Source organism: Pelecanus crispus, chromosome 4 (assembly GCF_030463565.1).
Source record: "Pelecanus crispus isolate bPelCri1 chromosome 4, bPelCri1.pri, whole genome shotgun sequence".
NCBI classification, from domain to species: domain Eukaryota; kingdom Metazoa; phylum Chordata; class Aves; order Pelecaniformes; family Pelecanidae; genus Pelecanus; species Pelecanus crispus.
In genome coordinates this window covers 2713662-2741388 of record NC_134646.1, presented here as the reverse complement: position 1 = coordinate 2741388, position 27727 = coordinate 2713662, and the positions used below count along the sequence as shown (strand labels likewise).

At 48.7% G+C, this 27727-nt stretch overlaps 2 protein-coding genes across 2 annotated transcripts in view; one reads left to right on the top strand and one right to left on the bottom strand.

Annotated features, from left to right (window-relative positions):
• The first annotated feature begins 420 nt into the window (after positions 1-420).
• LOC104028507 (16 kDa beta-galactoside-binding lectin) lies at positions 421-3052 on the top strand. Its single transcript, XM_009479547.2, is given in 4 exon segments — positions 421-528; positions 2037-2116; positions 2239-2410; positions 2900-3052. Coding segments are annotated over 4 exon segments (513 nt in total).
• An 11380-nt stretch (positions 3053-14432) lies between these two features.
• The window catches only part of SHROOM3 (shroom family member 3), a 157809-nt gene continuing 144514 nt past the window's right edge, over positions 14433-27727 (bottom strand). Inside the window, 6 exon segments of the mRNA XM_075708744.1 lie at positions 14433-14792; positions 15444-15716; positions 20289-20439; positions 21282-21794; positions 22856-23773; positions 27297-27373. Of these exon segments, the coding sequence (XP_075564859.1) occupies positions 14433-14792; positions 15444-15716; positions 20289-20439; positions 21282-21794; positions 22856-23773; positions 27297-27373 (2292 nt within the window).

Genomic DNA, 27727 nt, shown 5'->3' with positions numbered 1-27727 from the left:
TTTGTACCCAGGGGCTCCCATCTGTCCAGGCTCCTTGCAGGCATGAGGCCGGGCTGCGAGGATGCGTACGCACATATTCTCAGACGCAGTCATTTTACAGCAGTAATGTGAGGACTCCAACCCTGATTTTAGCCAGGGATCACTTAACAAAAAGCAGCCACCTTGCTGCAGGCACAGAGCCACACTCGGTCTCCTGGGATAAGAGCCAACATACACTGCATAGCAGCTAGAAGAGCTTACAGCAAGGATTTCTAGGATCACACGGAAGGAAACAATCATTAGCTTTTAAAATCAGACACATCCAGCCTGCAAAGAACAATATCAATAGAGATCTCCCGCTGCCCACTTTAAATGGCTGGGAAAGCTCCAGCCCCGAACAGCTGCAATTGATCCCCTTCTTCACCTCCCCTCCATCATGTGATGGTCCTGCCCAAGTGATTTAAGCTGCGGGAGCGCAGTGCTGAGTCACGTTGGGCTGTGGAGCAGGGGCTCCGGGGTGTCCTGGCTGGCGTCAGCAGCATGGAGCAAGTGAGTGCCGTCTTTGAGCTGGGTTGGTGTGCCAAATAGGACTAGGGTTTGGTTTCGTGTGGGTTTTCGGCTTGGTGCCAGAGGTAGGAGGAGAAAAGGATTAGCTGAGAGGAAATGCTGGGCGGTGGGAGGAATAGTTAGGGCTGACCAGCTGTTTTTCTTCTCCTTCTCTAGTATTTTGTTGAAGTGGGGAAGCTATTCTAATGCATGTTTATATCTTTGAGTACTCTAAAGGTTTGGGACCATTTGCAACTCTACACTTTGAATATCCTTTATACCTTTGTTTTTTTTCCCCATGAAGTTTGTATTTTCTTTCTGGAAAAATGCCTTTTTGGTACAGGACTGGGCTAACTCTAAACACAACAGCAGAGGAAAGCAGGACGGTTGTGTGTTCTGACCTACCCCAGCCCCCCTACCTTTCCTTTCCTCAAAAGACCCCCTGGGCACTGCGGCTGTGCTTCAGGCTGTGCTCCAGCACTGTACTAGATACAGAGCCAGCAAGCAGGGGTAGTGCCCTGACGATAAGCAGTTTAGTGACTGGGGGAGATCTGACCTTAGCAGTCTGTGCTGTGGGCAGAGCAGGGAACAGGCACGGGGACGAGCACTGCTGGGGCTGGGTGGCAGTCCTGGAGGGTACTGCGCTCCAGAGCAGCCGGCAGCTGCTGGGCATAAGCCCGCACAAGCTAGACAAGAAGAACTAGGCCAAATACACAATATACCTAATTTGAAATTAGTTTTTCTGCCTTATCTGTCTCGTGGTTAAGTGGAGCTCAGCATTGTTGTGCTTGGGCCTGGAGGAAGGACAGCAAAGCATGATTTGAGTTACGCTGGGCGCCACCAAACAGCATCCTCTTCTTAGTTGAGGGAGGCTGGTGACGTTAAGTGCGATTTTGGGGGTATGTGGCTGAGGGAGTGAATAACCTGGCTCTGAGGAAAGGATCAAGCCCTCTTGCCCGCAGTGGGAGCTTCCTGGGGGGTGTTTGTTCTGCTTTACTGGGCTGCAGCCAGAAGTGGGCTCCACTGACCCCTCTCTCTGTGTCTAGGCTGCTTTAAGTCAAGGCAAAAAAAAATTTTTTTGGTGGCTCCTGTTGCTTGGAGACCCACCTGGGGAAGGGGGACAGACCTAGTGTTGGAAAAGCTTTGTAACTAATGTTAATCCTATGCTAATGGCTCTGGCCACTGCTGACTTGAAGGTGCAAGCTTGCTTGCAAGGATGCCTTCTGCAGCAGCTGGTAAATCAGTGCCTGTACCCTACTCCTGTTACACCGGCATGAATGGCCTCCTTATCAGCTTATGTTGCTTAGTGGGGTGGGAGACCCCGATGGGGTGGTGGCTGTGAACCTGGGTTCCCTGACAGAGGGCTGAGACAGGCAGCTGGCCTGCCTCAACCCTTCCTTTAGCAGGAAACTGCAAATGTGTTTGGTCTGCCAGAGCTGGTTGTGCCTTGGCCCAAGCACTGCTAGCAGGTTTGCCTTGGGTCAGGCTAACTCCTGTGTTTGGCCCTGCAGGGACTGGTCGTTACTCAGCTGGACATACAGCCTGGCGAGTGCATCAAGGTCAAAGGGAAGATCCTGTCTAATGCCAAAGGGTGAGTGAGGAGGTGGCGAATGGATTGATGTGGCACTGGAGGGAGCCTGAGCTCCTGCTGTGTCCAGCTTGTCAGCACTGGGTAGCTGGAGCTACCTTTGCACTGCCTCTCTGTTTCCCCAGGTTTGCTGTGAATGTAGGGAAGGACAGCAGCACCCTCATGCTGCATTTCAACCCTCGCTTTGACTGCCACGGGGATGTCAACACCATTGTGTGCAATTCGAAGCAGGATGGCACGTGGGGTGAGGAGGAGAGGAAGGCTGACTTTCCCTTCCAGCAAGGTGACAAGATCGAGGTGAGGCCCCAGGGATGTGTGCGAGACCCTGGCACAGACGGTGAACGGGCCAAGGGCACGGCTTCTTAATGCTGCCTTGTACCTCTGTGGTGGAGGAGCAGGCGTGGAAAGGGGACCAAGCAACAGGGGAAAAGCTAAAGCCAACCCGCTGTCTAGACCTGCTCTGCTCAAGTCAATGCCCAACAGCTCAGATGTGTTAAATGCCTTACTTCTGCAAGCTGCACAAGTAAGAGCAATTAAAACACTGACCTGAGATTCCGACTGGGTCTGTCTCATCCCTTTGTTGCAGAAGCTTGGAGCTGACCTTGGGGCGGAGCAAACAGGCTTCCTCCCCTCCATGCCTCTGCTGGGCAGGGAGGAGACTGAGCTAGTGAGCATGGCCTTGACACCAGCAGCTGCCTCATCTGTCCTGTCCCCAGATTGGAGGTAGTAGGGAGTGAGGCTTGTGAGCTGCGATGTGCTAGCCTTCCTTCTTGTGGCTCTCTACAGATTTGCATCTCCTTCAATGAAATGGAGGCAACGGTGAAGCTGCCTGAGGCGGAGTTCCAGTTCCCTAATCGGATGGGCATGGAGAAAATTGAATACCTGGCTGTGGAGGGTGACTTTAAAGTCAAAGCCATTAAGTTCAGCGAACAGCTATAGCGTGGTTTGTTTTGTTTTCTTCCCCCCTGCATAGTGAAATAAACCCAAACTTGCAATGGCTGCTTCTCTGCTGTTTTCTGCTCTAATCTGCTTGCTCCTGTGTGTGCTACAGGGGTGGGCAGTGGGAAGGGGTATGTACACATCTGTGTGCATACTTACACTGCGGCCTTGCAGCTGGTACTGAGTTAGACCAGGCAAAGCATGATTTACTGTGAACAAAGCTATTCTCTAAGCTGTGAGCTTAGCAGTAGTTGCTTCCTCGACCCTGTTGTCTGCAGTGAGTAGTCCCTGGCTGTTGGGTTTCTAAACTCTGGCACTAGTCTCAGCCAGGGAAGCTCAAACAAGTGTATGTTGAGCATGTGTTGTGCCAGCTCTGACCAAGAAGTGCTGCTTGTATCTCCTTGCTGGGGATGGGGGACTGACAGGGAACAGGGCATGGCTTGTGCTCTTGCAAATAACTGTGCTTTCTAAGAACACGCTCAGCAGTTGGGTGCATTGCAGGCTGGCACTGGCATACGTAAGGAACAGAGCAGGCAAGACAGGCTAATTGCACTTGCTAGGGGAAAAGGCATGGAGCGTAAGGTGAAGCCTGACAGAAAACTTGAGTGAGGTCTGGAGAGCATCCAGGCTGCCTGTGTGGCTTCATGACACTGTCAGAGACTCAGTATCATGTTGCACCATGAAGTTGGTGGCTTAGCAACATGGCAGGTATATGTGACAAGCCATGTAGCAGACTGCAGGTCAGTGTCTGTAACACTTGGCTGCGAAGCTCCAGATGCAGCCTGGCTGTATTGAACAGAGTTACTAGAGGTAGTAAATCCTGAGTGCACCAAGCACAACTAGCTGCAGTAAAGCAGACCAAAAAAAAAGAAAAAGCTTAGTAAACAGTCTCTTCTGCATACAAGCTCTTTGCTCTGCTCCTGCAATGCCTTGGAGTGTGTTTGCTACTGCTATTCCCCATATTCCCAGCTGCCTGCGAGCCATGCCTACCCAAGACAGGGCTCAAGTTGGGAGTCCCGCAGCATTTGAGGACCTGATGAAACATAAAGAAGTTCTGACTGCGGTATGAAACATAAAGAAGTCCTGCCTGCAGTGGAGAGCTGGGAGCCTGGGCAGGCCGCCCTGGTTTTGGGGCTGGTTGTGTGACTACTGAAGCTACAACACTGCTGCCCCAGTGCAGCCTAGCTGGTAACTGACTGTGCTGGTGAGGTCTAGCTTAGCCAAATGCTGCTGAAGTGGTGGAATTTGACTCCTGCTGGCTAATCTCTCTCAGCAGGGCTGTTCTAGACCAGGGCTGCATCTGCTGCTCCTTTGAATAGCTGAGCAGTTGGGCCAGCTGCTTGGGTAGGGACAATACCCCTCTGCAGAGTATTTTGGCCATTTGAAGGCTTTTTATGGAGCAGCTGACAGGCTGCAAGCCTGTTGCCTTCATGTCAGCATAATTGCTGCATGGCAGTAATACCGTGACCGATGGGGGATTTGCTTTGGATGGTGGGCCCTCCTGCTGTACTGATGTCATTTTTCTCTCTGCTGTCTGATAACCCTTGTTCTGGAGGCTGCCTTGCACCTCTGCCAGAAGGGCATGGGTTGTAGCTGTGTCTTGCCAGTCACCCTGTGAGCAGAGACATTGTGACTGTGGCTAGACAGTGTCCTTCCTTTGTTCTCCAGAGCTGGTGCAGCTCATGATAGCAAGGGACTTGGTGTGCAAATAAGCAGGAGGCTTTCTGGGCACCTGTCCCGCTGGTGAGGTATGTGTGTCTGCGGAACACCAAAGGGCTCTGCTGCAGTGTCAAAGTTCAGCAAAAGTTTCCACTATGTGCCTGCTGGGAGGGGGGGAAGGGGCTGCTGTAACCCATCTCCCGTGTGGGAGTAGGACAGAGACAGCACGCACCCTGCACAGCAGGAGCCTGGCCGTGCTGTGGGACTAGCTCATTTGATATTGATGGGGGCACAGATAATGGTGCTTATAATTCCTGCCCTGCATATACTGCATTATTTACAGGATAGGAGGTTAGTTTTTAGAGGATAGGATGTGTTTACTAGGCAAAGGATGAGACAAGTCTTGCTGATGCTTTGCCTTGCCAAGTAAGTCTTGAGTTTTTTTTTTTTTTTTGAAGTCTATTTGTACTTGAGGTGGGGGCTGGGGAGAAAAGGATGGCTCTTGTCTTGTTTCCCCCTCTATGCCTTTGTTACGTTATCTGACTGAAGGTAACCCAAATGATGAAGCCTATAAGCACTTAAAAAGTACAATGCCCTTATGTTGCAGAGGCACAGAGGAGCTTAGGGCTGGTCCCTCTGCTGTCTCTGTTCCTGGCTGCCCTGATTAGATCAGGTATACGTTTGCCAGCACTGACAAGAGTAAAGCTGATCTCATTTTTGCCTGTTAAGCTGGCAGTCCTGATTTCTAGGTAGGTTAGCCACAAGTGTTCTTGACTGCTACTGCTATGCTCAGGGTACAAACAGTACTGTCGCGGGGGCCAGCCCCCTCTTGTACTTTTCACAAGAGTTAATTGGGCTTATCCTGCTAACACTGGCAGCTACCACTCAGGAGACCACAAAACAGGAGAAAGGGTAGGAAGGAAGCATGCCTTTACCAGCACTTCCTGCTTCTTGAGTTTTGTGCTCCCATATCCCAGAGCTATAAATACTCCTCTTCCTCTAAGTGGCACTGGTAAACAGGCAGAGTAAATGCGGAGTGCCCTGGCTGGCTCCTGGAGGGATGATAAGACTTTTTTTCTGTTAGAGCGATCAGGAAAGCAAGCACTGTGCACCCTGGGGCAGGCAGAGGGTCACAGTGAATGTCCAAGCAGGCCTCCTCCCTGCCAAGTATGCTCTCCTGAAGTGCATGGTGAACTCAGCTTGTCAGTATCTCTGGGAGGACCCTGAGCCCTGCTTGCTTTGGGGAGGAGCAGAAAGCACCACAGCATGGCCTAAGGGTGTGTGGGGGTGTCTTTTTATTTAAATCCTGCGTTGTGTGTAGTCAGTCTTGCAGTCCAGCAACACATCCCGCCAGGAGCCTAGGGAAAGAATCTGCCCCTTGGTTGCCTGAACACTGAGAGTAAGTTGTGGGGGGAACAACACTGATCCCTGTTGAGAGGGATGCATTTGCTGAAACCTGCAAGATTGCTAATCTGTACTCAGCCTCTGTCCCTGGTTATTTGCCAGGAACCAAAGCTGCACCAATTTATTTCTTTACAGCATCATAGTGAAGGAAAATGGGACCTTGAAAACCCTGCAAAACAGCTGTGAGGCTTTGTGTTGTAGATTGGAGATTTACATTGGGTATGAGGAAAAATTTCTTTGGGGTTGTCAAGCATTAGAACAGGCTGCCCAGGGAAGTGGTTGAGTATTTAAAAGACATGTAGATGTGGTGCTTAGGGACGTGGTTTAGTGGTGGACTTGGCAGTGCTAGGTTAGGGGTTAGACTTGATTATCTTCAGGGTCTTTTCCAACCTAAATGATTCTATGAACACAAATTAAGTGATGTATGTTATCACCTTGTGTCTAGGAAGAGGAGAACAAATACCCAACTAGAAAAGAGATTAGTTTGGAAACAGTAGAGATGTGACAGGAATTAAATCTCATGCAGGACCTAAAAGAGTGGTGGCTAAGACAGACCAACAGCTTTGTCTTCTCAAAAAATAACTTCTCCCTGAGCAGTTCACAGTAACTTCACTTGACAGAAATAGGCCATCCAAGTGACTCTGGAGCTACACAAGCACGCATGTGACACTGTTCAGCACAGCCTCAAAAGACAGTTGCAGGACGCTGTGCACCCAGAAACTGTGCATGGTGTAAGTATGTGTAGTGTGTGGAAGGAGGGTGCTGAGGTAAGCTGGTGGGTGATGCAGGTTGTGGCAGGGCATGGGAAGCCAGCTGGGTCACTTGCCATTGGAATTTACAAGCAAAAAAGGTGCAAGACAATTTCTTCCAAACAATATACATAAGAAATTAACCGATATCTGTTGTACAAAAAGAAAAGGTGACCACCAGCCAGCTTTGCAGTGTGCTGACAGTCCCATTCTTTGTCTCCTCACTTCCCGCTCCCTTAGCTCCGGTTTCAACATTTAAAAACCAAAGGGAACTTCCATCACTTACTTTTGGAAAGTCAGCATGAAACTGTAAGCTGCATGACCTGAAAGCTGGTCCACCATTCTGGTGCAGAGCATGGGAAACCTTAACCACAGAATTCCCCTTTCCCGTAGCATGATGGAGGTCTGAGCACAAGGCTGGCTGCTGCTGGTGTGGGATACCAAGCCCTTGGGGTCAGGCAGCTACAGACCATCCGTGGTCAGGAGCCAAGGAATGAGGGCAAGTCCTTCATGCCAGTGGGGGACACCACTGGGCCTGTGTGCCATGCAGAGACCCCCCGGATATGTGCACCAGCAAGTCCCCACATGCTGGGGCCCTCCCTCTGAGGACATGGCTGTGAAAACCAAACCCCCAACATGCCTGTTTTCCAACAAACTGGACCATTTTTCCCCCTCAACCCCAACCCGGCTGCTCCACAGGGGGTGCAAGCAGGCAGGCACAGGCTGCAAAGCCTTCCCACATCAGGGAAAAAATGTATAAAAATATGTATGTACTCACCTTTTGGCTTCTGGCTGAGTGCATCCTCCTGCAGTGCCTTGTGTGGGCTCCTGACCAGCTGTCCCTCATTAGCCCCAACTACCCCTCCAGGTACTAACTATAAAAACACACCAGGAGGGGTGGGCAGCAAGCCCTGCTATAATTTTTGGAGATTCTGGTGAGGGATGGGTGCTGGGGGGGTGTCCCGGCGTCTCCCCTGCTGTGCACTGCTCCCTTCAGCAGCCTGTGGCAGCGGCCCCGCCCGGCCCCTTCATGAGGTAAAATGGCAGCTGCCCCGCCTGGGCCCTTCATGAGGTAAAATGGCAGCTGCCCCGCCCGGCCCCTTCATGAGGTAAAATGGCGGCTGCCCCGCCTGGCCCCTTCATGAGGTAAAATGGCGGCTGCCCCGCCTGGCCCCTTCATGAGGTAAAATGGCAGCTGCCCCGCCCGGCCCCTTCATGAGGTAAAATGGCAGAGGCCCCGCCCGGCCCCTTCATGAGGTAAAATGGCAGCTGCCCCGCCCGGCCCCTTCATGAGGTAAAATGGCAGCTGCCCCGCCCGGCCCCTTCATGAGGTAAAATGGCACCTGCCCCGCCCGGCCCCTTCATGAGGTAAAATGGCAGCTGCCCCGCCCGGCCCCTTCATGAGGTAAAATGGCAGCTGCCCCGCCCGGCCCCTTCATGAGGTAAAATGGCAGCTGCCCCGCCCGGGCCCTTCATGAGGTAAAATGGCAGAGGCCCCGCCCGGCCCCTTCATGAGGTAAAATGGCAGAGGCCCCGCCCGGCCCCTTCATGAGGTAAAATGGCGGCTGCCCCGCCCGGGCCCTTCATGAGGTAAAATGGCGGCTGCCCCGCCCGGGCCCTTCATGAGGTAAAATGGCAGAGGCCCCGCCTGGCCCCTTCATGAGGTAAAATGGTGGCTGCCCCACCCGGCCCCTTCATGAGGTAAAATGGCACCTGCCCCGCCTGGCCCCTTCATGAGGTAAAATGGCGGCTGCCCCGCCCGGCCCCTTCATGAGGTAAAATGGCAGCTGCCCCGCCTGGGCCCTTCATGAGGTAAAATGGCAGCTGCCCCGCCCGGGCCCTTCATGAGGTAAAATGGCAGAGGCCCCGCCCGGCCCCTTCATGAGGTAAAATGGCGGCTGCCCCGCCCGGGCCCTTCATGAGGTAAAATGGCGGCTGCCCCGCCCGGGCCCTTCATGAGGTAAAATGGCGCCCGCTGCAAAACCAGCTTGGAGAGCCACGAGAAACTTCTGCAGAAAGCTGCTTTTCTCCTCCAAAACCTGCTGCCATGGCTTCTCGTTTTCAAATGCCATCCTTTCTAAGCTTGCCCAGATCCTTTTTTTTAATCAAAATCTTATTTTAGCTCAGCAAAACACCTGTGGCACAAGCTGTGCAAAAGCGGGTCCCTCGTACGCTGTTTCCTCAGTATTCAGTCACGCTTTCACCAGCTTTTATTCTCCCCAGCTGAATTACGTGGTTTTTTTTTGCATTTCAGGCCTAAAAATTCATTTAGTGCTAAAATGAACATGAATGAAAGAAGTACTGCTGGCCTCTCTTGTTCTGTTTGAAGGCTATCAGCTCACAGAGCAACCCTAGCAGGAAGGCACGGTCTCAAGCTGCAAAGCACGGAGGAAAAAGCTGCCTGGCTCACATGTACCATGATTTCTTTATGGTGTAGTGGAAAAAGAACCCTTTTTCCAAATCCCAAATCCTAATCCAGGCAGACCTGCGCTGACACCCCCCCCAGTCCCAGCCGAGGGTGCTGAGGCTGGCCGGCTCCAGCTCCCCGCCATCTTGCAATGGGCAACGACAAAGCAGGTTTTCGCATGGATTTTTAGCACTAACGCGCTGCAAGCTCCACAAAAGCCAGCGCTTCAGCTGGAGAGGTTGTGTTAGTGTAGGCACATAAGCAACAGCATAAGATGCATGCGTAAGCGTCTGGCAAGCACCCTCCAGACTACTTGATACCCTGAATTCAGCCTGTTTCTGCAGTTTGTACTGAAGAGGGACAGCAGAGTCCAGCCAAACCAGGCACAGAAGGACCATCTCCTAGACTGAGAGCGCTCTGGCCACATAAATACATTCAGTTGCACAACACAAACGATGTTTTTTCAGTACCGCGTTGCTAGAAAAACCCTGTAATACAGGAGAGGTGTATGACACTGAAGTTTGCGTGCAGAGGCACGAGGAAGAGTCCTGTAGGAACCCAGCTGAACCATAATGCCATGGCACGGTCAGCATACATCCCCTCTGGAGGGGATATAAAGGAAGAAACAGCTCTTATGTGACTTAAGCCCGGATGGAAACGCTGTCTTGGTGGATAGTTGACTAAAAGGCATGGAGAAACCTGGGGATCGGGTCTCTAGCTATGCCCCTGGTTTGCTCATACCGCTTTAAAGCATGGGATCTCCTATGAAAAGCTCGCTCTGTTTCCCATTTTGCAAATGACAACTCGTTGCTCGTGTTCCCATTGAGGATTTGTGTGGAGTGAGTATGAAATGCTACCCGGTTTGGTTTGCTTGCTTCTCTTAATTACCAGTCTATCGTTTAGATCACGACAGCGGCTGAGTTGTAGAGATGATGGATCAGGCCTGACGCATAAGCTCTTTTGGTGCTCTGTGTTTGACCGATTTTATAGGTAACCTTCACAAAAGATCGTGTGTATAAATTTACAACCAACAGACCCTAGCATGTAAACACTCTTTACTAGATTCAGTCTTGGGGAAGAAATGTGACGTGAATTCATTGTGACTATCAATTGCCCAAGGGCTCTGATAAAAAAAAAAGCAAATTGTAAATCAGATGACTAGATTTTCGTGGCGCTTACATCACGTGGCACGGCATGGTAGAGCAGACTGTAGGCACAGCATGTTGCTAAAAGCATGTGAGGACTTACGGAGAGCTAGGTTTAAAAGACACGCTTCAATATCCTGCGCAATAGATGGCATCACGGTGCGAGTGCATGCCTCCGTCTTTTTCGGAGACCCCAGCGGGGTCTGGGTGCTATGAGAGCAATGCAATTTGGTTATTGTCAAAGTCCAGGAAAAGCGCACCCCAGCTCTCTAGTGCCAAGGCTACAGCCTGAGCAGGAGCCTCTGGAACAATGATTTATATCTGCCTTTTTCCTGAGAGGTTCCTCAGAAACTGCCTGGAAATTGAAGATGATAAATTATTTAAGGAACGCTGACTCAGGAAAAATGCTATGTTCCTAACTGTAATGTGCAAGCACAATGTAACGTAACAGGCAATGAGGCACCCCGTGGCTTTTGTACAACTAGCTTTTACTATGAACTGGCAACGTATGTCAAATGTATAACTGCTTTGTCCTTACTAGCATTTTTCCTCAAGCGAGTGAAGTGAGACTGCGCACTTCACCCTGTGCTAGGGATCGACTGTAGCCAGCTGAACGGGCCAGGTACCTGTCGCAGGGTCCTTCGACAGTCGACGGACTTCTCCGGAGACCGCTTTGGAGAAGGCGCTTGACTCAGGTACTCTGAACTGACTTGGGGAGGAGTCTCGTCCACCGTCACCTACGGAGAGAGGCCATGCAGGCTGCCCCGCGAACCCAGCCAGTGCCGCTGTCCCCGCCGTACCGTGGGAGGTAGGGTATTCCATCCCAGTATCCCAAATAGGTGTTTCAATTATAAAAATGATGCTCATTTTTAGCAGAAATGCTCACTGTAGCTCACCTGCTACAGGTTCAGCTCTAAAAATCCCATGTAGCCAGACCCAAAATTCAGATTTGTTTCAGTAAGTTTACAAGGACTAGACAGTAAATGTAAAATTCTGTCCATGGTATTCCTGTCCCAAGAAATCATGTCATCACTCTGGGAAATGAGTTTCCATTATATTCGAGTTTTAAGAACACAAGAGAAAAGCAAGGTGGGATAAGGAGCAATGAATAGCTTCCCCTTTTTGGCAAAGGCACGGAGAAGTAAACCTACTGGCTTGGCCAATGTTTAATTACCTTTAAGTACACATCAAGATGTGCTTCTACCAAACTTAGCAAAACTTGCAGTTAGGGGAGCAACTGTTGTGCAAAGACTGCTTCCCTAATGATAAACTTACCAGTGCTTACAACAGAAATACGGGCTTTAACTCATTTTTCACCTGAAGATCTAAGCTGTTACAAAAATGTAAGTAACTATCGCTTGCCTCATTAGCTGATGCTTGTGTGTGCAGTGAGAGCACACGTAGGACTTGCATCATCAGCCCCCAAACGTGCTGGACCACAGAGCCATGCCAAACACCTGAATCTCCTGGAAACCACCAAGAACCCTTAACCCCAAAATTTTTAGCTGGAAACCCAACAAAAGAAACTGTTTTACACACTACTTAGTAAAGCCTTATATACCGCCTGGCTGACTGCCCGCCACTTGGAAACCCTTGACTTGTAGCGTAACGCCGGCATGCAGAGTGACGACTGCCGTCAATCATGCATCCCGTGTGGGCGAAGGTGGCCGGACCGTGCAGCCCAAGGTGCTCCCGCTGAAGTCAGTGCTGGTTCCCGGAGCAAATGGGCAGACCCCGCTTGGATCGGAGGCTCTTCATGGCCTGAGGGTAGACTGAAGGACTTACTTTCTCAGGAAAGAACTTACTAAATGGAAAATGCACTGTTGGCCGGTCTCAAGCTGTTCGCAAAAGCCTGCCAGATTTGCCAAGTCTTTCTGATTTGTTTTGGTAAGCGCAGGATGGAAGGATGGCTTTAAAAAAAAAAATCTAAATGAAAAACTTTTAAATGTGATAAACTAAATGGACATACTGTGTAGTTTTTTTTTTTTTTTTCCAGGACAAATTAAATGTTTTGATTGGCTTGAAACAGCTCCCCCCACTGTTTTCCTGAAACTCCACTCAAACAAAGAATTATTCTTGAGTGCCCCCCAAAATACTTTTCCCTCCAATTTTGTTTTTGATTCAGCTATTAAGGCATAAAAAGCAGTTTCTCTGCTTAGGGTTCTCATGAAATGCTGTATGAGCCTGAACAGCATTCAAGCTCAGAAGTAATGAAAAGGATAGGTTTGCTGTCATCACAAGTAATTGGCTTGCTGCTTCAAAAAGCATGACAAAACTAGGTAGATTTTCTTTTGTGTATTGGAGAATTGATGCTTGATATGACAGAAAGGCATTGGCATTTAGTCTGCCAAGTTGCCCGTGGAAGAGCTATGTGGTGAGCTATTAAAAAAAGGGGCTTTAAAACCAGCACTGAAAGCAATGAGTGTTGTAGTTACCAGTCACATGCTAGAGTTGAAATTCAAAACGAATGGACTTAAAAACTACATGTCTAAAATCTCTGCTCTGGTCCTGGTGGCAAGATAGGATGGGATGAACAATGCAACACCCTGGAGAAAGGAGACGCATGAATCGCTGCTGCAGCAGGAAACCTCTGCACAGTTAGAAGAGAGATGACCCAAATCTGGCTCATCAGCCACGGTGGTAATCTGTTCAGGTAGCTTCTAGCCATTTTGTTTAAATGGCGATGCAGCTCGTTAGAGAGGAAAGCACGTTCCACAGAGAAAAAGGGGCTCTGCCCCAATCTGCTTTGCTGACTGCAAACTGGCAGCAATCCTCCACCACTTGGTAAGTTGGTAGCGTTAAGGGATAGTTCAGTCAGGCAAATTTAGTTACTCCGTGTTTCCCTGACTAGGAAGTAATCCAAGAGTCTTTATGGTAGGCTCTCGTCTATCTAACTAGGGTGCACAACATTATCACTACATGTGCATGATTTCTGTGGGTAGGGAGAGAATATTGGATTTCAAGTTAATGCCTCTTCTAGCTTGTAAAATAACTTCTGATGAAGTGGGTTCAGACAAATGGGGTATTGCTGTATGAAAAAAGTCCTAGTGTACATCATCCCTTCACAAAAACAGGCCTATAAATCATGTCCTTAGAGATCCCTCTGACATCTCACAGAACTGCATTCAGGCTGCAACTGTAACACAGATCCTGAGTTAGATTATTCAAAACAAAGACAGACTTCCCCTATGCTCCTGCAGTGAGTCCAGACCTGAGTTTGTTACTTCGTGCTAACTTGGACTCCTGAGATGCAGGTTCTCATAAAAGCGTGTTTAAACTCCAGAATCAGTGGATCACACAATCCAGAAGAGGAAAGATTGTATGTCCCTGGTCAAAATCTCCTCCACAAGGCCACTTAATAGTATGTTTAGCATGTGTTGAAACAGGTTGAAGCTTCTTCTGGTAGCCCTTTATTATATTAAAAAACAACAACAACAACAGCAACAAAACCACGAGGAGATGTTCCAAGCTAATGCATGACTATCTTTGGGGTTCCCTCTTTTTGTTAAGGTTTTCACAAAATACAAAATTAAATGTCTTTTCTACACACAGAACAAAGTAGAATCAAGTGACTGATTAGAGTATGTACAAAAACTTACACATTCTGTCTTGTTCTTTAAAAAATATAAATATCAATAATGTTCAGTAGAATGGGTTGGTTTTATTTTTAAGGCTTCATTCTTTTAGATCCTTCATTATTTAATGAGGTGCCAGGTAGGCAGGAAAGGGAAGGAAGAGAGGAGGTCATGTTTTTTATTAAAGGTAATGTGTTTGATTCTCGTTAGATTCTTCCTCATCTCTGGCAAGAGGAGATTTCCCTCCACATTGATTTAAGTTTCCAGGAAGCAGAGGTGGAAGGAAAGGAAAATAAAACCTTTATTATTGCTATTTTTTTTCCTTCATTAAAATCTTGTTTTAAACCTGTCTCTGTTCATTGTCTTTGTAGAGAACCATCTGCCACGTAGCTGGATTAGACTCAAGCAGGAGGACTGTATCCCAGGTGCACCTGGGAAAGGTTAGAGCGAGGAGGAGACCGCTGGAGGTGTTTTACCACTGGCCCTGGCAGAGGTAGCAAGTGCTGCAGCTAGGGCAGCTGCTGCTGTTGCATCCCTGGGCGTGAAGTCTGTGGGGAGGCTTTCCATCAGGCACTTGAGCTGTTCCTGACCCAGTTTGATTTTATCATCTAGCTCTCGCTGCTCTATGAGGAGCGCGGACTTCATCTTTACAAAGTGCTGGTAGTCCTGGAGCTGTTCCTCAGAGAGGTAGTTGCCCAGGATCTCCAAGACCACCCGTTCTCGACGGTCAAGGTTTTCCTTCAGTTCCCGGGCATCTTCGTGCTGGCCAGCCAGCAGTTTCCTCTTCTCGTTCAGCGAACTCTGCACACACCAGAGAGAGTGCTTCAGTATCAGCAGCACCGGACTCACCGATCCCCCCTCTCCTTCCCCCCAACACCATGTTTGCCACCTCTGGGGGAGGCGGGATGGCTGCTAAGCTCCCAGACACACAGTCAGAAGCCCGGGGGAGGAGGATGAACTCCTCATTGCGGACTGAATGTGAATCTCACCGAATCAGACTCCGAACGTTCTAGTCAATGTGGGACAGAAAGTGCTCCAAACAAGTCAGGAAAACTGGCTTGAAAGCAACAACTACCAGGAATACCTGGCTTTGCATCTCACAACCACCCAAAGAATGATGAAAGGCAGCTTCAACTGAGGCAAAAGGCAGTGGGTTGTTCCACGATGCACAATACCATACAGCCTTTCCTCCAGCCACGGGTCACAGACATGCTGTGCCAAACACGGCCGTTCTGTTTTGAGACAAAACCTGCAGGATCTGAGACATTTATGCAAACCGGGACCAGATTCCCAGGGACAGAGCCACGTTTGCTACTGCTTATACGTAAGCGCTAAGACACCTGCCTTCCTGTGAGCCTTTGGAGGTCCTAGCTGATACAAGCACCTTCTTGTGACTGCTGCTGTCCCGCACCCCAAAAAAGGCCAAGATGCTATGGTTGTGCAGATACGTACCCGCTCTTCACTGTTGGCGTTTTCCCCTAGGCTACTCAGAACGTTCTCTACGCGGGCCAGGCGTCCCGAGAGGGAGAGCAGGAGGTTCACCACCTTATCCAAATCGCCAATGAACATCTTGTACTTGTCAAACTCGTTAGGTTTGCATAGGTTGCTGATCAACAGCTCCACCTCCTCTCCAAGAGCATTATTCATCTTAATGTCTGCAAGCAGGCCTTCCTTGGCTTCCTTCAGGATTTCCAGTTTGTGGGTCAAGCTCCCGATGAGCTCAGCCTGTCAGAAGGGAAACACATTGCCACATTGGTCATTACCATGATCGCCCTGATCATATGGGTGACGACAACAAGAGGATATGGCTACAGTTCCTGAGGAGCTGGGTCAAGTCAGCAGCAGCCGACAAAGACGACATTAAGGAGGGAACAGAGAAAAGTCTGAAATTCCACATCTACGTGATAATCTGAATACCCGAGCAGATTGCATGAAGATATATTTGCTCTACGAACATTTATAAAAGACACATCTGATTTGGTGTACCATATTCTGATATGCAGCTACCTGCCTCTGAAAGAGGTAGGTTCTCTAAAATCTCTGAGTGAAAAGAGCTACAGCCACATCTCCTGCATATTCCCCACTCCCTGCCCCAGCCTGAAATAGTTACATATGGCTTAGCAAGAAAGACGGAATTGCTGCATATTTCCTCCTCCTATAGTACCCTCAAACTACTGACTGCTCCTTACTCGGCCGCCTCAGTGTTGAGGTGCAAGCCGTGACCAAATTCAGCCCTGATCAAAACTCCCTGCCTGTGCAGGCACTACCTCATAGAGACAGGCACCAAGCAAGCATTTACACCAAAGATGCTCTAAATTTACTTAGTGACTGAGCAAAGACACGGAGAGCACACACCCATTTTGTGAAAATGCTGGCAACTGTTTCACTGCTGAAGAAAAGGAGGCCCCCAGGGTTCAGTTACTCCAGACACAGCAGTGCTGCACATGTGCTGCAGATCCTAATTTCTGTTAGGATTTAGGGGAAAGACATATGCAAAAGCAGAAGTCTATGGCCTGGGGCTTGCAATTCTTGCTTCCATCTACTCAGAACTGAGAGCACAGAGAGCAGGAAAAGCTCTTCATACAAGGGCTGGGTATTTTCAGTCTCTGCAGTTTATGCACTGCTGAGGCACCATTATATCTATGTTAATCTACTCTGCATACAAACACTGCAGGTTGAAATAAAACTAAATCACAAGGTTGCCTGACAATGTTCTCTCAAAGTTTCCTAACACAGTCTCCTTTCCATCAAAACTAAGAATTCATTTCAAGTTGGAAGGTGGTCTACTTCAAAGGAATAAGGATCTTCAAACCCAGGTCAGGCTGGGAGTTGCTCCGAATTGGCCCTTGCCCCCGGGGGCAGCCTGTCAAAGCGGGGTTTAGAAGGCTGGTTTGGCAGCTGGGAAGTTAAGAGCACTGTTTAGGCAGGCACCACTAGATGGTACACTTTGCGCGCATCCTCCGGAGCGCATGGCTTTGTGGCTGCACTCCAGTCCACTCTCAGCTTCCACACATATGCAAAGGCTGAATGAAATGCGAGTAATATTCTCTTAAAACAAACGTCAGCTACCAGACTTATGCTTGAATGACTGCTAAGTCACGCCGCTTGTTAGCAGCATAGTTCAGGGGGACAGGAGAGCAAAAGTGGTACTAAATCCAACCTGGTAGGAAGAAGGACAACTGTCCTGGTTTCGGCTGGGATAGAGTTAATTTTCTTCCTAGTAGCAGGCACAGTGCTGTGTTTTGGATTTAGTAGGAGAAGAATGTTGATAACACGCTGATGTTTTTAGTTATTGCTGAGTACTGCTTATGCTAGTCAAGGACTTTTTCAGCTTCCCCTGCTCTGCCAGGGGCACAAGAAGCTGGGAGGGGGCACAGCCAGAAGAGTTGATCCCAACTGCCCCAAGGGCCGTTCCATACCATACGGCGTCATGGGCAGTATAGAAACTGGGGGGGTTGGCCGGGGAGCAGCGATCGCTGCTCGGGGACTGGCTGGGTATTGGTCGGCGGGTGGTGAGCAATTCCATTGTGCATCACTTGCTTTGGATATTATTATTATATTGTTATTATTATCATTACCATTTTACTTTATTTTATTTCAATGATTAAACTGTTCTTATCTCACCCCAGGAGTGTTTCTCACTCTTAGTCCTCCGATTCTCTCCCCCATCCCATCGGGGTAGGGGGAGTGAGCGAGCGGCTGCGTGGTGCTGAGCTGCTGCCTGGGGCTAAACCATGACAACAACCAAAACTCCTTTGCTTGGATTCTCCCCTCAGTAAGACAGGTAGCATCCAGAGGCAAGAACCAACACTTGCCTTCCCTGTGCCTATGATGCTAATGCCACCTTCAAAAGAAAAATCCGAGGTCCTTATCAGTTGATTGTTGGACCAAATCCTGAGGAGCAAGAGAAGGGATCCATTTTCAATGAGTATGATACCAGGGGGGAAACTCTAGAGCAGGACTCTACGGGCTGGACGCAAAGTCCGGCATTAACCTTGACCGGCTTTCAGGAGGCCCGAGCTGCTCAGAAATGGCAGTTGTTCCTCCCTGCTCTGGGAGCTTTGCTCAAGGTGCAGACCTGCCCTCCAAGCGTAGCAGGAGGCTACGGAACTGCTGGGAGCGATGTACCTTTGTTCTGAAGGCATGGGAGCTGGACGGGGACTGCGAATTACTTGCTTTGTGTTCATTAATCAGTGACTCTCCTGCGATGCCAAATGCCAACCAATATAGCTCCTTTGCCTACTTACAATGGAAATGAGCTTGGTTTATCCAAATGACCTCTCAGAGTAGCTGCCTTCTCAGATAATGCCTATGCAAATGTTATTTCACACAGACCATGAACAAACATGCCAGGCTGATCTTGCTGTCTGGGCTTAATCACTCCCATCTATTTCTGTTTTCCATGCAAATGTAACCTTTGAGGCCCAGGACTCGTCCTCCATGGCAGAACATCTACTTGCAAGCCTGTCAGATGTTTGCAGCATGTCCACCGACTCCTTGGAGCAGCACCCTCGTCGTCTTTAATCGCTCCCTACCTTTCTTGTTGGTATAAGCAGGCTTCCAGTTTTGAAATGAACAGCACCCCAAAAATTGATTGAGCGCTGCAGACATGGCGGGGTAAGAACCGATTGAGCGCTACAGACGTCGCAGGGGCTGCGATTACCTTTGAAGCTGGGTGCTCTACAACCAATGGCTTGGGCCAGATGATAATTAAAGCAGCAGACAAAGGCCTTAGGCAAATGTTTTTGATTAGCAACACATGCATGACCTATCTGTGTAGACTTGCTACCCAGAATCTGTGTAGGACCACAGAAATAAGAGAAGGCAGGCACGGCGAGTGTCTCTAACCCATTCCGTTGGCATCGTATGACAGCTCGTAAAGACTTGACAGGGTCCTACCTGCACCTCAAACGCTCTACGAAATAGGACTAATCTACTCACTCAGTACTAATAATTTCTGTTACAGAGCACTTTGATGGCGGTCCCATTCTAGCTGTCATTGTATTAAAGCCTGGTAGGGAACAGATTTTGCTTAGCAGAGAAAAGCTGAGAACAGGAACAGAAAGGCAATATGAAAGAGAGAGGTGAGCTCTCCAAGTCAGGGCTGCAGGACAAACTGCATACTCGCAAACACCACTCACCCTCGCATCTTCTTTTTTCACTTGGCACGGGGATGAGGACCCGCACAGAAAATGTGGAATTGTGCTAGACACACACGAATTCTCTGCACTTTGACAGAGAGGCTGAGCTTGGGAGTCTTTCTTTAAATCCATGCCTGACTTCAGTGCAGGAAGAATTAAGTGCTATATTTACAGCACATGGGACTTGCACAGATATTTGTATCCTTCAGTATGTTTAAACTCTGCTGTTGTACAAACAGTATGAGATACGGGCTGTGCTCCTCTGTCCAGTGCAATGTAGGATGCTGTAAACTTATAGGCAGGCAGGCACAGCTGCTTTTGACATGAAGGTAGTAGGTGTGTGAAGGGAGGCACAGACAGACAAGTACCTGCTTGTGGCTCCCTGGGATTTGTGAGCTTCGCAACATGTCTGTAATTAGCAGGTAACCGATGTGAGACAACCACAGGGACAAATTAGAAGGCCCTGCAAAAGCCCTGGAAGACAGAGCACCCAAGCCTACGGCAAGAACTGCAGGGGCCATTCCTCAGTGAAATGTAGCCGCAGTAAGAGAGGAAAATGTTTCCTCCTCTCCTGCCCTGCTCTCCTCCCACCCGAGTCATCGCATCGAGGTTGCGCTGACTGAGCTGCTGAGGTGCACGTGGCTTTCAGCAGGTCAGTGAAACAATGAAGCGTGGGGGAAAAAAAGGGTAACCAATGTTTCTTTGGAGGCAGGGAGTGCAGACAGCAGGTAAAATGGGTAAACTGGCTTCAGTGAAAAGGCAAATCCTAGGGTGAAACCTCAGACAGTGCAGTCACTAGCTGGGCTCCGTTCCCGTTTCTAACCCGAGGTGTCCTTGCTTAAGTCACTTCACATCTCCCTTTTCCTTCCTTGCTACAGGACAGGGAGTGCCTCTTATAACCTGTACGCTCAGCATTTGACGTAATACAGGCCCGCCTCAGGGTTGTGCAAGATTTGTACTCAAATTTGCAGGGAGTACTCAGATTAACTCTCTTCCTTCAATCTGGGTCACCCTAATGAAGCTTCACGGGTGGCCTAAATGCACCCAGCCCCCATGCAACCTGGGACTGCCAAAAGCTGACATCAAATAGAAAGGCGCTTTAGGGCTTACTATTATTTCAGGAATGTCAGCAAATGGTGGTGTGTGCTGAATTTACCTTCTTCTCATTGATGTCCAGCAGCTCCTCTTCCTCACCTGCTTCTTCTGGCAAGTCCTTGATTTTATTCAGCAGTTCTGCTTTGGGTGCTGAAACACTGTAATAAGCAGGACAGGTGACCAGGATTACAGGAGCTTCCTTTTCTTCTCTCCTACACCACAGTGAAGAAAAAGGAGGAGTTCAGTCTGAGCCTGACTTTTGCCCATGCCTAGATCCCTGGTTTTCCAGCACTCCCTCTTTGGTACCTTCCCAGAATTATTAGCCACAAAGGAAATGTTCAATTCCTGCCATCAGAGGGTGCATGTCAGCTGCTTTCCTGGCTCTCCCCTGCGCAGAACAGTGCAGCTGCTCTGTTTAAATGTTGACTGGTTAGCAGCTCTGTACAGGATCAGATCCTTGCTGAAGGGAAATCAGCACAGCTCAGCTGGTGATGGCTAGACTGACTGTCTTGTCTGGCATGATGCGTTACAGCTTATTTCTATATATTTCTCCAGCTGTCATTGGGATTCTCTACCTTAAAAAAACCACGCTGGAGGACTTGGCCTGATCTTTGCATCCCCCTCTAATAAGTAGGCGCCCACATCCCTCCTTCCAAAATTTGGCCTTTCATTATCTTTCTGCCCGTCGCTGTTTTGGTCCTGGTTTTACTCTCGTATCTCTGTTACTGTGCTTCGGACTGAATTGCTTCAGATTACACAGGTTAAGATAGCAAAATCAAATAACAGAGATGGTTCATTTCCTGCCCAAGTTCAGCACCGTTTTCTACACAGCCCAGAGAGGTGAGCTCAAAGGCCACACATTCAGCCGAGCTCACGAGAAAGGGCGTTCAAAAATGCCCTGCCAGTCCTCATGCCTGAGAACTGGGAAACTCGCTCTCTGCCAGCATCCACCTATAAAGATGCAGAAAAATTCAGCACAGGCTTGTGCTTAAAAGCAAGCAAGCAGCCAGTTCTGCTGTGACATTAGCCCACAACCCAAACAAGAAGAGCTTACGTGTCATCTTCGACTACTGTCCTGCTAGCTGTCTTCTGCGTCATCTTCCTTTTCATGTTGTTCTCCTTCAGCAAGCTGGTTCCGCTGGGGAAAAGCCCTTCCATTAAGTCCATGGTTGTCTTCATTTTGGAATCTGGATCCAGGATGTCGGCCAGAGACTTGTCTTTATGGACAATTTCTTTTGCTAGAGCCTCTGACTTAATATCCTCTGGGGTCTTTGTCTTTACTGGAGGTGCTGCGCTGAGTGTCCTGGAGTCCAGGTTGCCATTTTCTGACTCTCCGGTGATGACTGCTGGCTCTCTGTGGTTGCCCTCAGGTTGAGTTAGGGGCTGTCTATCAGCGCTTTGAGGCCCTTCAGAAGCAGCAGGTACCTGGTGCTGCTTATCCACAGCAGATGGAGAGCTAGTCCTCTTTGACGCAGGTGGCGAGAGGGGCCAATTATTTTCACTGCTACTGGTGCCCAATCCTGTTATCTCCCTCTCGGCCAGGTCTTTGGGAAAGCTTTTGAAGCTGCTATGGACAGAAAAATTCCGTGAGATGAAGATAAACCACACAGGATCGTTGGGAACACATAGTAAAGGCCTAAGGCAAGTAAGTTTTCCTTCTCTCTCACTTATTTTTGTTTCTTACTTCTCACAGGCCCGCAGTGTCAAGCTACTGGCACCAGAAGCATATTGTCCCCTAAACCTGGACACTGCTGTTTTGTCATTCCAACAGAGAAGGAACTAGTGAGTGACGAGCCAGTTTGTTTTCTGCTCACAGGCTGGGGACATTGAGTCCCACCACCTGGGAGTACCATCCTGAGCAGCCTATACCCATTTGTTCTTTTCATGATGGAAAAGCCAATCACTACCACAGCCCCGGCCAGATTCCTCCTGGATGGAGATCAGAGCAGCTCCCTGGGAGCGAGGGAAGCTGCGCTGAGTTAAACCAGCTGGGCATCTAGCCCGAAGTCCTATCCTTCAGGAAAAATTCACTACGCAGTGTTACTGTGACATATTTGTGTTGTCACTTCTTGGCAGATGGTCACTGTTTCATAACAGCATTATTTTGTGCCAGGTCTAAAATGTATTTGGGGAAACTCTGTTTGGAAAAACTGTCATGGATTTAGTTCTCTCTCAAAAACCAGTAACTGGAAGGAGTCAGCAGCCATTTTAACTCTTCATGCTGGAGTTAAGAAGCAACTCCAGTGGAATCCGTATGGTAACTGCAGGGAGAACGAGACCAGGATAGTTTCTCACCCATAACCCCCTTGCTTGCCAAGCACCTGTCAGTGCATCTGCTGATGGGCCGCAAAGCTTTTTGCCTTCTTGCTGTGTGCCCTGCCCTGGCCACATCATTTGACAACGCTCTTGGCAGCCAGCAAAGCCTAGCAGCAGCGAGTCTGTCTGTCTGTCCCTCTCCCCTTATAACACGTGCCCTCCTCTGCAAGCTTCCCGCTCAGCTAGCAGCTGTGGGTGGGTCGTCGCGGCACGCAGAGCTGCGGAGGTCAGTCACAGTTGTGTGGAGCTCCGCATATCTTACTGTATATGGCCCTACAACGCCCGAGACGCTGCGGTATAGCCCTCCCTTACCTCACTTTGGCCTCCTCTGTGAGCCTGGTGGATTTGTCTCCAGCTGCCCCATTCCCCTCAAGCACCGCCGGTGGGGGAGGAGGTGGGAATTCCTCCGTGCTGTTTGCAGAAGTGCAAGAGCTCAGCTCAGGAAGAGGATGGGATGGCAGTGGGGGTGAGAAGGATGGAGCAACGACACCGGGCTGGGAAGGCATGACAAACACCTCGTCGTCTTCATCGTCCTGCAGCAGTGGTGGGGGTGTGAGCTGTGGGCCCGACTCGGAGATCCGGAGATGGGTTGTCCCCTGGGCAGAAGGACTCTCTGGGTCAGAAGAAGTGCTGCTCTGTGTTGGCAGGGACTGCCACCTCTGGAAGAACTTTGGCCCAGCTGCTGGAGAAAACACCATAGCCCTTGGGTAGCTGTTGTCTTTGACTGAATGAGCCCACACCACTTTGGGTAGGAGGGATCTGTGAAGCAGCCCAGCTTTCCTTCTCCACATCATTTCTTCCGTGGGAGTCTCGGGGGATCTATCCTGGACAGCATCCAAAGACTGTGCCTGAATATCACCACTGCCCTCAGGGGGAACAGCATCTCGTTTGGCATGCTGCTGTCTCAGAGTCTGGCCATCACCTGCACTCTGGAAGTCTGAGGGAGTCTGGGTGGGTGTATTAGAGGAGGACTGGCCAGATCCAGAAGGAGTAAGGTTAAGGAACAAGGGTTTAAAGCCTTGCTTTTGCTCAGGATACTGACTCCTTGCTTCTGTTGGGGATGGCACAAATGCAGAAGTCCTGCTATCTGGCCTGGAAAGTTCTGAGAGCTTGTGGTTCTCGGTTAGTGTGGTGGACCCGGTGACAACCTCACTGCTGGGGTGAGGATGGGGATAGTAACTCGTGAATGCCATTTTTTCCGAGTGGCTTCTTTCTTTCTTGCTGAAAGACCTAAAACCCAAGAGACAGACCATGATAAGATTAATAATTAATCAATGAGCAAAAAGCTCATTGTGTGCCTCCTTAATGAGCAAATTATGCAACCGTACCAGAGGCCTGGGTCAGCGCTTGCTGATCTAGGTGAGGTGCAGTTGTGCTTTGAAACTGGTAGTAAAATCCAGTCTACTAATGCTAGGGACACAGAGCCAGATCCGTTCCCACTCACCGTCTCCCATCATTTTTAGCGTGTGCTAGATCACGCACACATGTGCACACATGTAGCTAGCATCACAGCAATAACTTAATAGAGAAAATTTTAGGAAAACCTAAGTGCCTGGCTTCCCTTCCAGCTTTGCTTTGAATTTGGTTTGTTACAGATGGGGCCAGTAGTGACTGCTGTAAGAAAGACTACTAGACATTATCTACCACAAACTCCATTCTCGATTGCCAATAATTTTAAGAATTTCAGCTTTATGGGCCAAAAATTCCCATAACATTATCTGCTCCTTTTGGAAAGCTGCCATTGAAATGATTCAACTGTCTCCGAAAACAAAGTGAGGCCAAAAAATGCACTGTTTTGACTGCGGAGAAAAATAAAAAAAAAAGCTCTTACAACCTTGGAATCCTGTTAGAAAAAAGAGCTCCACTCAGATAGGTAGGTGGTGTAAAAACCAAAGCCAATACACTTCAACTGCAAATGGATTTCAGGCTGCAAAGTCAGCAGATTAAATTATTCCTTCCAGGTCTTTTAAGATGTTCTCATGTGAGTCTGAGAAACAGTGTTGGGCCTTTGAAGTGAGGACCCTGCTCAGAATACATAGCCCAACCTACTTGCCCATACGGCTATTTAGCTAGAAAACAAAATGAGCAGTCATAATAGCGCTAGCAGATGCAAGAGAAGATGGCCTAAAAACACGAGGCCATACCATAAAACAATAAAATACAATAAAGCTCTACTGCCAATGTATTTTCTGTTCTTGAGATGCATTGTTCAAATAATCCGACACTGCCAATGTGTGACGTTTGAGACTTAGGCCCCAAATTTGCTCTCAGATGTACTGGTACAAATTAAGAATAACTCTGTCAAAGATGTGGGTCGTTCCGGCTTTATTCTGGTGTAACTGAGAATAGAATTTGGCAACCTTTGCCTGGGGGTGGGGAAACTTCCCAGACAGACTGCTCTTGGTATTGTCTGTGGTTCCTGGACAGTAGCAATGTGTATTCTTTTCAGATGCTCAGTGTTTGTCAGAAACGCCAGATGGTAATTCTCTAATTGAAAGATCTCTCCTACTGTGGGAGCAATTGTGGATTCTAAAATTGGTGGAGCAACAAACATTCCCAACAGTGCTTATGAGACAGCTATTGTATGACACCTGGGGAGTACCGTAAGAGCACAGAGTGCAAGGCACAGAGCGTGTGTGACCACACCAAGTGGTTGCTGACCAGGGTTTCCTTAACTTCACCATTTGACATTTTTCCTTCTTGAGCAAGAGAGGTGGTCGGGATGGTCCCATCTCCCCTCCAGGATGTTAAGCAGCTGTGTCCCAAGGAAACCTAGAAGCGTAATTCCTACTGCCTGCTATCGCCTTCCCTGAAGGGCCCGTCCATGGAGTGAGCTGCAGATAGCGATAGGGTGGTGATGGTTAGGTGTGAGAGGACTGGATAGAAAAAGAGCGATTTGGGACTGACAGTCACGGGACAGACAAGGACTGCATCTGTTAAGGGATGGATTAAAGATGCTACAATAATCCCATATGGACCCAGACTGTGAAATACTCACTCACACTGGGGCAGGGGAATGTTCAACAGTATCCTAAGAGTGGAACTCCTTCTGTGAATCATTGGCACATGGGTAAGGTCCTGGTCTACCTGTCCCTTCCAGTCTGCAGAGGATTCAGATCTCGTTCTCATTGAGAGTTAAATATAAACTTATACCAGCTTCAGGAGCGCACGGTCAGAGCCCTCTGGCTTCCAAACCTCATTCCCATTCTCTTTCAGATCATTTCAGGTGCAGTAACATAAGAAAAATCACTCAGCAGCTGAGGCTTGTAGGGAGTGATTTGCAGCCTGTGTAGTGGGACCCTGTGTCCTCAGAGCCAAGGTCTTTTACCTGTCTTCTCCCATCCTTTCGTTCTATCTTTTGGGAAATCCGATTGTGATCAAGAAGGGAAAGCAACCTCACATCTCCCAGAAGAAATGTGCGTGCAGAGCATGCAGGATGCCTATGCAGCAGAAACATCATAAAACTGTTAAGTTAATACCAATGATCTTTGTGCAGTGAAGCACGAAAATGAGAAACCTACATTTTGTGCCCCAATAAACTTGTTTTCAGTCTGGGTGTTCAATGCCATTACCTGGAAAATAGGGGGGGGAAGGAAGCAGCAAGGAGTTATTAAGAATGATGAAATGCCATCTCTAGAAGAAATGGGGAGGCAGGATGAACTAAACCAGCTGTACTGTTCTCTTAGGGAAAAAACAGTGGAAAAAGTTATTCCAAATCAAAGTAAATGGGTGTGTTTTAAATAATCCTAAAAGGATGTGCCTGAAGGCGGATTGAGTCCCTCTAAAACAACATTTATGTCTTCCTAGGGGCAAAAATGGCCAGCCGGTCAGAAGTAAGATCCAGCTAGACTAGGAGCCTTCCTCTACTTCTAGCCCTCGCTCCCTGATCCAGAGCTGCACGGTGAAACCTTTGGAGACAGCAGTGTTAACTCCCACTGTGACAACAGAGTGGGATGACATTTACTGCAAGTTTGTAAGAAACAGCTCCTCTGTGAATAATTCTTTCCGTCCCTCTTGATGGTTTTTACTGTAATACAAGTTAGCTGTTTGGGCACTCAGAGCTTAGGGCAAGCATCTATTTAAACGTATTTATATTTAATACAGCAAGATCAACTTCAGTTCTAGTTAACTTCAAAACTACCCACTGCTAAGTGGGTAGTTACGTAAGTCCTAATATTATGCGTTTTATGATTGCACTTCTCTATTTTTAAAAACATTTCTCTCTCCCCTGTTGCTGAGCAAAATATCCTGCCTGAACAAAAGAAAGCAGCCTAAATGCAAGCTCCCAATTCAGCAAAGTAAATGAAATCTCCCGGTTTTAGTCCATGCAAATGTTCACTTGCTTTTGGGGAGGCAGCACCCTGGACTGGAGAAAACCAGACAGAGTGGGACACCAAGTATTTTTTCCTTTAGAATCCTTTGGTTATGACAGCATCTGGATGTGAGTCCTAGCAGCAGATCAAACACATTTTGGAAGGTATGTAATTGGAAATTTGCTGCAGAAACATGCTCCAAGATGACATGAGGAGGATTTGATAGTGAATTAATGTCTGTAGCGAAAAAAAAGCTCACAGCAACTTACTCCCCTCAACTCTACTGGGCACAGCACACCCAGAACTGTGTCTGTGCAGCTGCTTTCTCTGGTTTGTCACGATCCATCCATTTACACAGACAACGCACGACAACTGCTGCTGGCAGCAGGATGGCAAGAGCTGGTCCTGCAGTGGCAGAGGGGACGTTAACATATACCTACCTGGCTCTTGCGCTGACCACATCGAAAGGATCTCTCACCGTGGGGCCAAATTCGCTGCTTTCTCTTCTCAGCAGGTCCTGGAGTGCAAAAACAGTATTAGCAGCGAGCAGAGAGCAAACCAAAGTAACAAAACACTGATGCTTCCTACTAAGAAGAGAGCGCAGCATGTGCCGTATACAGACGGGAAGAAATCTCTAGTGTGGCATACCACCCTCCAGTGCCCTACTCCTGCTTAGAGGACCTGTCTGCCTTTTTCAGGATGGATTGTGGACCAACAGGCAGTCTTACTCAGAGAAATGTTTTTTTAAAACCCCTCAGCAAGTCCTTGCTTCTTCTAAAAACATGCTCAATGGTATCAGTGGGACCAGGGTGATCACCTCTGTTTTACGTGCAAGCAAGAAGCCGAGACGTCACTGAAGCAGCCTTAACAG